At 36.6% G+C, this 10,785-nt stretch overlaps 1 protein-coding gene across 1 annotated transcript; it reads left to right on the top strand.

The window, feature by feature from the left end:
• The first annotated feature begins 234 nt into the window (after positions 1-234).
• On the top strand, positions 235-9,066 carry LOC149077195 (17-beta-hydroxysteroid dehydrogenase type 6-like). Its single transcript, XM_089242714.1, has 5 exons — positions 235-546; positions 3,537-3,749; positions 3,896-4,078; positions 4,725-4,857; positions 8,399-9,066. Exons 1-5 carry the CDS (start codon positions 324-326, stop codon positions 8,742-8,744), a joined length of 1,098 nt encoding a protein of 365 aa, XP_089098840.1. The 5' UTR covers positions 235-323; the 3' UTR covers positions 8,745-9,066.
• The last annotated feature ends 1,719 nt before the right edge of the window (positions 9,067-10,785 follow it).

Below are 10,785 nucleotides of genomic sequence, written 5' to 3'. Positions count from 1 at the left end.
CACACACACATAATAATATACAATACATGGTCATTACCATGGACGCAATCACCAATAAAATAAGAGAGTATTTTTAATGAGTTATCGCATCAGAAGCACAACTTCTTACATTATGCTGTTGGGAAACAAGGAAATGGCATGATGGGAACGGTAATTTGTGCAACGACTTAAGGAATGGACGGAAAAGACCAACTAATTTACCTTTTTTTTTGTTTTTAAACACTCCCGATGTCTACTAGAGTCCATGACGCATTGACCGATGCGCAGTTTTTTTTTTTAATTTTTTTAAAGAAAGAGTGAAATTACACAGAGAGATAAGCGTAATGTGTGAGATGTTGGTACTGTTTCTATACACTTGCCTATGGGTCGGCGCGGTAACGCTATCGTATACATGTCTTCATACTCACATAATACTAGAGAACTATATAATCGCAGCGATTTTGCTCTTCACCGCAGCATTTGCATACGTCGTATATCCTTGGTTCAGGAAAATTTTCGGTTTATGTGCTCGAGTCGACGCTTCTGGTAGGGCCGTGCTCGTTACCGGTAAGTGATGCGAAACATTCATTATGTTATTATCATTATACTGTATAATCCACGCCATTGTCTCTTGCTCCTAATGTTTCATGCTTGAAGTGCCCGATGAAAATGTGTAAGAGTGTTTCTGAGCTATTAAATGTCAGGGTAACAGGTGTACCATTAGAGGATCATAAGTGTGCCGCGAAAATTTTCGGAGAAAATTAAATAAATTATTATTTTCTAAAGGTGTGTGTGCGTGCGTGCGTGCGTGCGTGCATGTGTGTGCGTGTTCTCGATACAAATCTACAATTTTAGGCTGATCGACGCAGAATTTTGCATGTATACTAAATGGGACCTGACTTGAACGATATGCTACTTTAAAAGTTTCTCAGAGCAGGGCAAATGCCCGAAATGGGTGAAACCAAAGCTGTATAAAAATCTCGAGCCGCTTTGGGTGAAACCCCGTCGGGTAAAAATGGTTTTTGGGCTTCGACAATCACTTTTGGAATGTTTACTTTGGTTACCGTGGTTCTCTACCAATGCGTTCCAGACATGCATATACCTTTACAATGTTTTGTCACTTATTAAATGCTACCAGTATTAATGATATATTTCTGTATATAAGGGTTTGTCACTTTTTCAACCCTTCCAGTAACTGAAGATAACCCGGGCGGTGTCGGGTATTATAGCTAGTGTGATATAAATCTATATACAGGGTAGTCCTGTAAGTCCTAATTCGGCCTTTATCCCATCAACCGTTCGTCGTAGAAGTATGGTTACAATTTAAAAAATGCTCAAAATGCGTTCAAGAAGAATCAACTTGTACCAGTTTCTAAAGTAGTAGTGTCTCATAACATAAAAAAATCTGCTTGGGTTCTCCCCTTACCCTCAAACTTCCAATCAAAAAGCTGTTGTCTTGTCTCTTCTGAGGCAAACAAAAAAAAATTCCACGTTTCTAAGTGCGAAATTTTCTGAGACAATTGAATTCAGAAATCGAAGAAATGTTGGGAAAGAAAAGAAGAAAAACAAATTGTGAGAGAAATAAATGAAAAGGGTCGCGATTAAATCAATTGAAAACCATTAAATTTTGTTTTAATTTTGTGAGTTAATTTGGGAATCGATTAATGGCACATTTTGAAATGAAGAGATCAATAATTCTCTTCCTAACATCTCGTATGTGCGAAACCAATTTTTCTGCAATGAACATTATTAAACATAAAAATCGATCATAGAATCTTTAGAAGAAGCTTCAAGACTGTTCCGGTCCAAAAAAAAAAAAAAAAGACAAGAAAATATGCTACAAATTTGTCAAGCTCAAAAATCTAAGTGAAATTTCAGAAATTTCAATTATTTTTTTATTACAAAAAACAATAAATTGCTTTGTGATTCATGATAATAGTTAATTCACGGTTAATAATTATTGTTAATTATTAAATAATTAAAAGTGTAATTTTGAAAATAAAATAGATACATTTTAATCTCTTCTCAATTTGTGTGTACCGTGGAGGTTCAACTGTTAGTTCAAGTGTGCCGCGGGATAAAAAAAAGGTTGAAAAACACTTTCTTTAATATATGGAAGCTTGCTTACCGGTCAGAGCAATCGCTACGATCGGTTTGTTCAGTCTTCCTGTCTGTTTCACTGTTGAAAAGTGACAGAAAGTTTACGAAGCACAATTTCATCCACCATATAAAGAAAAGATACAAACCATTAAAGGTACATAGTTCAAGTTTACAAATCACATTTTCAAAAATGAAAGGCTAAACGACATTACCACATTATCAAAAAGTTAAATAGTTATCATGAAAAATTTTCGGTAGGTAATTTCAGTTCTAATGAAGGCCTAAAAACAAAGTACCCAATGATTTAATTGAAGGGGTTGTTGCACGCAAATTTTCTAAAAAAAACACATTTTCTCGAATTTTTCAATTTTCAAATACTACAAAATTTTCAGCGTCGAACTGTGTTAGTGTTTGTTCTACCTGCACCGGAAGTATATTTTAATACAAACTGCTGGCAGGCATTATATATGTTAATGTTTCCCATTAAAATGCTTTTTTTTTCAAAACTGAGTTTTTTGTCAGATAAGGAACATTTTTTTCAAACACTACCTGTTAAAATGTCTTGAAACTTTGTATCTCTCTCAACACTAAGGTGTTACATACTATAACTAGAGTATAGTATTCCTTATTACAATCATTTAAAGATATTTTATGGCCTAAAGTGTAGGAGTAAATTTCAGTGATTTTTGAAATAGCTGTAGTTTTTGAAGTTAGAACCAAGAATTATAAAATCATAAATATTTCCTTTGTCAAATTGTATAAAAATGTCCATACAATTTGAGAGAGACAAATTGAGTGCTTAAAGTGATTAGAAAAATTTTAAATGTTCCTTGAAGGAAGGAGATTTTTCCCATAGGAAAGCATGGGAAGTCAAGATTGTGCACCAACTCCCTTAACGTGATACTTGAAAATTTCGTCAGCTCTACACGCTTACAATTAAGAATAAAGAGCATCAATTCAAAATATGTTGAAAATAATGAATATTTATTTATTTTGTTACACAGAGAGAGCCACAAATTGTTTTATACATTTTGTTAGGGAATGTTTTTGTTTAAAGCATTGTTTTACTGCATCACTCTTTTATGTGATGCAGCACGAAGCACAATTTCACCCACTACAAAAACACGATGAAACCGAAGTTACAGTTGAATGAGCACAATTTCCGCTAGCTATAAAAATACTTTGAAGACGCTAGTTTAATGGTCACGAAGTGCAATTTCCCCCCTAATAAAAAGGCATCAAGGTACGGAGTTGAAGTTTACGAAGCACAATTTCATCTCATAAAAATGCGTGAAGATACGCATTCACAAAAACTCAGCTCTCTGACTATAGAGCGGAATTTCCAGTATGGAAAAAAATGCATCTCAGTCACTATAAAATTCCGTTCATAATGAAATGATTCATTTTCTATGAATAAATCAAAAAAAAATGTATGACAATATAAATTATATCTGAAGGTTGCGACACTGGGTTCGGACATGAACTGGCCAAAAGACTCGCATCTAAAGGCTTCCACGTGTTCGCAACATGTCTCTCTGACACCTCAGATGGCGCCTTGACGTTGAAGAAAACAACCGATGGCAAGTTGCACGTCATAAAAATGGACGTCCGGAAGGACGTGGACGTCAAGAATGCACTCGCTTTCGTCAAGAGTAACATCGGAGATTCAAGTGAGTACAATAATCAGTTCTCTAATAAAAATTTATTAATTACTAAGCTGACATTTTCATAAGCAAGCTCATAACTACCGTGATTTTTTTGCTGATGCAAATTTCATGGAAAAAAAAACGAAGAATTTGTTTTGTTTTTCTTAAAGGATTTTGGGCCGTCGTGAACAACGCTGGCATCCTCAAGGGCCTAGATATTGCCATATCGGACACAGAGGATTTCAGTGCTTGTTTGGAGACGAACACAATCGGCGTTGTACGAGTCACGAAGGCTTTCTTACCTTTACTCATTGAGTCTAAAGGCCGTGTCGTCACAGTGACCAGCTTGCTAAGTATATCATGATTTACATGCCATTCATCAAAAATACCTTAAACATTTTATATCATATTCAGGGCCCGTCGTTGCGAGTTCGCTGGGAGGATCTAGAAACATTTCGGAGGCTTCTTTGATCCTGATTTCATATTTTAAGGAATTCGGCGTCCAAAAAAGCATATTTTCGTGCGGAAAATTCTGGAAAATACTTGCACAAAAAATAAACACAAAACTTTAAAAATAATAAAAAAAATTCAAAATTAATGAATAAAATTCTTTTAACAAACTAAATTAAGGATTCGTGAAAGAAACAATTTCAGAATCAATTTACATTTAGAATCCTAGAACCAAATGAAATTCAGAATTTCAGATATAAGTAGAATTCAAAATTTCAGAACAAATTTAAATTCAGAATTTCAGAATAAAATTAAATTTAGAATCTCAGAATAAAGTAAAATTCTGAATCTCAGATTAAATTGATATTCAAAATTTTATTATTTATTTAACGTCAAATGTTTTCATATAAAAACTATCCCATACTGCTTTCTTTTCGACACAACAACCACTCGATATAACGTCCGTTTTTCACGGAACAATAGGGATCGTTATAACGTGCGTCAACTTTATTATCCACTTTCATTTTTGCATAAGTTGCCCATTTTCAGGTCGGCTCTCGATTCCACATATTGGCGCCTATTGTATGAGTAAATTCGCAACGAGGGCGTTCAGCGAAATCCTCAGGCAAGAGATCCAGCCATGGGGTGTGAAAGTGATCGAGATTCAGCCAGAATATTACAGGTTAGTATCGGGAAATTTTAAAATTAGTTCTGAATCAACAGAGGGCAGAACCTATCAAAAATAAAATATTGTTATAATACTATATCACAACTCACCTCATTGGGAGGGTTACCAGATTCAGACCATAGACCAGAAATGAACGTTTCCGTCGCCGCCTAGCCTTTGCAGGCTGTCTTTCCTCTGCTTACAACAGATGGCGCCACAAACTGCAAAACCATCTGTAATATTCCAACAAAGTAATTTTTTTTATTTTCAAAGTAAAGAAATGCTATTTCTACTTTGTACACTCTCACCATAGGCCTTACTACATCCTAATTGCAATTTTGACATTTAATCTCTTATGCCTAAAAATTACGAATCAATTTTCATCTTTCCCACTCTAGAGTTTGAATATAATCAAATCTAAACGTTCACATTGTTAAATAATAAGTATATTTCTCTCTATCCAAAAGCGATATAAAGCTCGCTACAACGATACTCTATATACTCTATATAATGATGAATCCCTCTACAACGACATGTTTTCAAATCCTGTTTGGAATAGGCTATAAGCCAATGTTATACCCTTCTCGATACAAAAATAACCTTTTCTACGATAAAACCCTCTATAACGATATTTGCTGCCGATATTTCGATATCGCTACAACGATATTATTTATACAGTATTTCATTCAAAATCACCTTCGATACATTTTTGAATTCCAGTGTGTTCGAGGTTTTTTTCAACCACATCGGTTTTTTGCACCATTTACCATCCGTTGCCTTGAAGCTACTTCTGTGTAGTACACAAAACTGCTGTGCTGTTACACCAATTTTTAGTGTGAACCAACTAGCTGAATTTTGTCATTCAATTACAACTTTTTGTTGTCAATAAACGTTTATTCGAGTAAATGCATTTCATGGTGATATCAACAACGCCAATTCAGAAGAGATGCCAACAACAGCATAAATTTTGTGGCGACTGATGATACACTACCTCTCAATATAACGATAGCCTCTCGTCAACGATATTTTCCCTTGGTCCGTACAGTTAAGTTATACCACAGTTTTACTGCATTGATGTATAGTTGAACGAACAATGGCATTCTTGAGACACATGCTGGGTTTTCCTCTTCCAAAGCTGTAGAGCTGTGTGTTTATGAACTGTCTTCTTCATAGTACGAGACGATTGTAATTAAAGTAGCGATTTTTCAAAACACTGTAAAGTAAGAATTACTAATCAGAATGACTTGGAGAATCAATGGAATTTCGTTTAGTGAAAGGGGAAAAAAGCTTTAAAATGTACCGCTAGGTACCGATGTACTTGTGAAACACGGGGATGTTCGCTCGCAAAATGGAAACAATAGCCAACTAGAGCAGACAATTTTATTAACATCGCAAAATTTCTTAATTCATGGAAACAGCACAAAAATAGTCACGAAACAAACACTTACAACTCACGCGAGTAATGTTCAATATGTTGTCCAACGTGTTCCGCTACGAGTTTGAAGCTTAAAACTGTGTTTTCTACAACAGATCGGAGTGTGTATGTTTTTCACCAATATTGGATGGTAATGCTGGTGGTAGGTACTTCAAGAATGTTGATCGCAAATTTTCCGGAGTTGAAGGCTCGCATTACACACCACATCCACAGCATTTCCACCTGCACACTCGGTATGCCGGTGTGTAATGTCAATAATAATAATAATGGCAATCTGTTGCGGAGCATGCAGTTTTACATTTCTGACTCGTAGCAGAACGTGGTGGACAACATATTGAACATTTCTTGCTTAGAGAGATATAGATGGCTTCTTTCTCAGCCAGAGATATCAAGGAAACAGTTATTTTCCGGATATTATGCTGAGGTGAGCTCGGAAAGAAAAGTCATCACGTCTCCGCCGGGACTCGAACCCAGGTCTCTTGCATACCGGGCAAGCATGCTACCATCTACACTACTGGAGACATATGAATCTGCCTTCCTAATTTCATGCACTGTGTCGTGAGGCGCTGAAGTAGAGGCATTAGTAGCCTCTCTTAACTTCAGGAAATGGCCCCCGGGTGGGACGGTTTAGAGAGATATAGATGGCTTCTTTCTCAGCCAGAGATATCAAGGAAAATAACTGTATCCTTGATTTCTTTCTTAGGTCGTAGGTGTTGGTGACTTCCTTTTTGTCATGTTTCCATGAATTGTGAAATTTTGCGATGTTAATTAAATTATCATTTTGCTCCGTCTGACTATTCTTTCGATTCGGTGAGCGAAATTCGCGTGTTTCATGAGTACAGCGCTACCCATCAGTAAATTATAAATGTTTTCTTCCCCCTTCGCCGAACAAAATTGCATTGCTTCAGGAGAATTCACGTAAATTTTCAAGTCATTCTGACCATTAGTTTTCCTTGACCATTGTTCTTATTTTACAGCGTAAGAAAATCGCATCTTTAATTATAATCACCCTGTATAATGGAGCTAATGGAGTATATGAAGCCGCGGATAGAATAACATCCATCATCATTGGATTCTCGGTTTTTGTGAATTTCGAAGGTGATTGGTTAAAGCGTGTGAAATATGTATTTATGCAAATTCAAACTAATGAAGAGATATTTGTTTTTTTTCTTTCTCCTAGAAAGAAATAGGAAAAACCTTTTTCTGAAAATTTAAAAATGAAAAGAAAGGAAAAGGTAAAGATAAATATCGAAAACGTATGAGGACGCTCAAGATGGCATTAAAAAAATGTAGACGCCTGGTAACCCTACTCATTCGGAGTGAATTATCCTGATGATCAGGCGCGGATCTAGAGCGATGGCGTTTGGGAGGGTTTTTTTATTATTTAGGTCAGTTCAATCGTCCCGTTTTTTGCAGGACAGATAAATTTGTTCCTTTTTTTGGCTCTTAGGAGTGACGATTGCTCCCATTGCCTCCTCTGGATCTGAGCATGAACCGAGGCAGACATCTCCAGCTACAAATGAAGCGTAGACGGACATCTTCAGTGGTGAATGGAGTAGCCGATGTGGTGGTCGAGTGATCATAGTGACGAACTCCCATCGCGAGGTCCCGTGTTCGAACCTCACCGTCGCCACAGTGGTGGTCGGCTGAAGTTGGTTTTCTGTGGTTCCAAACTTCGAGGAGCGAATGGCAGCCGATCTTCCCTTTAAAAATGCCTCGCCGGCACAACTCACTAGGTAGTAAATTGCCCATAGATGGCAATAGACAGTTTTGCTCGGTTTGAAAGAAAGTGAACGGAGTAAAGGCAGCGCAGACATCTTTCTTCAGCTGCAAAGCGCAGGTAGACATCTCCAGCTGCGAATGCAGTGGAAGCAGACACCATTAGCTTCAATGAATCGTCCCACATTTTACGGGATAGAAAAATTTTTCCTTAAGTTTTTGGCTCTTGGTAGGGGCTATCACCCCCATCACCCCCCCCCCCTTCCTAGATCCGTGCATGCTGCTGATGATAAATCGTTTTGTTGGCTGTTTCAATTTTAGTTTCACGCGTTGAAAAACATTTAATTGTCCTAACTATTTTATCTTCTAACGACGAGATTTTTGTGTTGTCTGTATTTTTAGAACGGCGTTCGCTACAGAGGGTTTTCTCAAGTCAGTTTTGGAAGACAAATTGAAACATCTCGATGATGATATAAGGAAGAATTACAACAAGATCTATTTCGAAAAGGTCCAGGGAGCTATCAGCTGGAATTCAAGTCTTAGTTCATCTCGGATATCTAAAGTTGTCGATGACCTCGAAGAAGCCGTCAGTCTTGTTCGGCCGAAAGCAGTTTACCAACCGAGCAGGAACACGGTCCTCTATATATTTTTTTTACTCGTGCAAATCGTACCGAAAGATGTTCTTGATGTGGCTTTTCGATTAGCTGAACGCGTCACATGTCTACCGGCACCAAACAAAAAAGTTTGAAATTTGTTGAACACATTTTTTTTTATCGATTACATAGTGTATCGTTTATGTTATCTTTCAATTTCGTTTATTTTGAATGGTATAATGTTTTTTTATTGTTTGGCCGGGATTACACTATAAAAGTTCGATAAAAGTCCTTTTATAAAACTTCCAATAATAGGAAAAACAACCAATAATCGTATCAATTACATTCGCTCCAATGTAACCAATTGGTGGCATTTTTCAAGTTTTATAAAAGAACCTTTATCAAACTTTTATAGTGTAATCCCGGCCTTATTGTGTTTTGAACTATAAATAAATTTTATTTAGTTTTCCTTCCTCCAAATAGTGGTTGAAAATTGAAATACATGTACAAATACAAAGGCCACAACATACAAAATGCCCAACAAGGTGGCTGAAAAAAGATGCCCATAAAATTATGGATGTCGACGACAAGCAATATGTCTGAGTATTTTTAAAGTTGAAAAAAAGTCAGTGCTATATACTACCATGAATAGGAATGGTATGCTAACATTAAAAATAAGTACGCTGTGAATCACCAAATTTGTGAAAAGTGTGTCGATGGTCATCCGAATAACCAATCATTATCATCATTTCACAGAAAAATCATTGATTCTGATTAAATGGTATTAAGAAATCAGTCCTGTTTTCATAGGGTTTTTTTCCCACAAATACAAAGGACACAACAGACAAAATGTCCAACGACGTGGATGGAAAAAGATGCCCATAAAAATATGATTGTCGAATATGTATCCAAGGCATATCAAAATACATCGACCCACTAAGAGCAATAAAAACCAATAATTATGATAAAATATGAATATACATATTGCCCATAAAAAAATATGGTTGTCTCATCTAAGTATTCATAGTTTTTCGATCCATCCCAATATGTTTATCGTATTTCTTTTTAAACGTGTCAATCGTGTTAGAATTAACGACCCCCGGAGGTAAGCTATTCCGTTTATTCGCAATCCTATTAGAGAAAAATTCCCTGCGATACCACAGCCTGGAATCGTCCCTTACCAAACCTTACTAGGTCACCTTGTTGAAGCAGTTGATTGATGATGTGTGGTCCATTTTATCCATCCCGTTGAAATTTTTGAGCACTTCAATCACAATCCCCCCCCCCCTCCGACACCTGCGCTCTTCCAATGTAAGCACATTCAAAAAAATCTAGTCTTTCTTCATAGCTCAAACCTTGTGTGCCATCAAGGTTTGCATTCTGCACTCCCTCGACCAAGTCAATTTCCCTCTGTAACTATGGTCTCCAAAACCTAACTACTAGTACTAAACTATACATGCACCTCGTACATATTTCTCTGTGGAACTTCTAATGAATTGGCACATGTTGGAATGTGCGTGTCCGTGTTGTGAACTTAATGTGAAACTTGTTTCTGTGTAATGCTTGTTATAGTGCTGCCATCTCCCTCCTATTTTTCAAACTATGAGTGAAGTGTAATGAATGAAGATTTTACTGTTGTAGGCCTGTTGTTTTCTCGAGACTTTCCAATACCTAACTGCATACTCCAATCCAGGACGAAGTAAAGCCCTTGAAAAGTGGAAGATTCATCTTAGGGGAACGCGAAGAGACGAGGTGTATTACAAGCCCAGGTTCCAAAAGTGAAGTGGACCAAAGTCAGGTTCATACAAGGGTAGCATTGCCCCAAAATGTTTTTTTAAAGTTAGTTTAAGTCGAAAAATATATGGTTTTATTTACATATACAGGTCGATTGTAATTAAAGTTCTCGTACTCTGAGCTGTTATTCTCAAAAACTGCTTATCTGAATACAACCAAATTTTTAGGATATCTTGATGAGACCATGGGGAAGAGATTTATGAAATAAAAAAATAATTCAATTTTCAACCACCAGGTGGAAAAGAAAGTGGAGTTTTTTTTTTTAATTGTATTTTACATTTTCCCATGACCCATACAGCGCATATACCAAGTTCCAATGGAATACGTCTACCAGAGGTCTGAGGAGTTTCAGTATGCTGATACTGCTCAGACCAATGTAGCACCTGTCAGTATATTGACACT

The sequence above is a fragment of the Pholcus phalangioides genome, unplaced genomic scaffold, assembly GCF_987345545.1.
Source record: "Pholcus phalangioides strain wild (caught in Gottingen) unplaced genomic scaffold, Ppha-v1.0 ptg000015l_1, whole genome shotgun sequence".
In the NCBI taxonomy this organism is placed as follows: domain Eukaryota; kingdom Metazoa; phylum Arthropoda; class Arachnida; order Araneae; family Pholcidae; genus Pholcus; species Pholcus phalangioides.
Note: the sequence above shows the minus strand (reverse complement) of the source record. Positions and strands in the feature narration are given on the sequence as shown.

What these genes read in the sequence shown, in the direction of transcription:
- LOC149077195 (XM_089242714.1), top strand. Translation starts at nt 324, where the DNA reads ATGTGTGAGATGTTGGTACTGTTTCTATACACTTGCCTATGGGTCGGC. An exon ending in GAGTAACATCGGAGATTCAA is followed by an intron (nt 3,750 to 3,895) that starts GTGAGTACAATA and finishes TTTTTCTTAAAG; the next exon opens with GATTTTGGGCCGTCGTGAAC. An exon ending in ATTCAGCCAGAATATTACAG is followed by an intron (nt 4,858 to 8,398) that starts GTTAGTATCGGG and finishes CTGTATTTTTAG; the next exon opens with AACGGCGTTCGCTACAGAGG.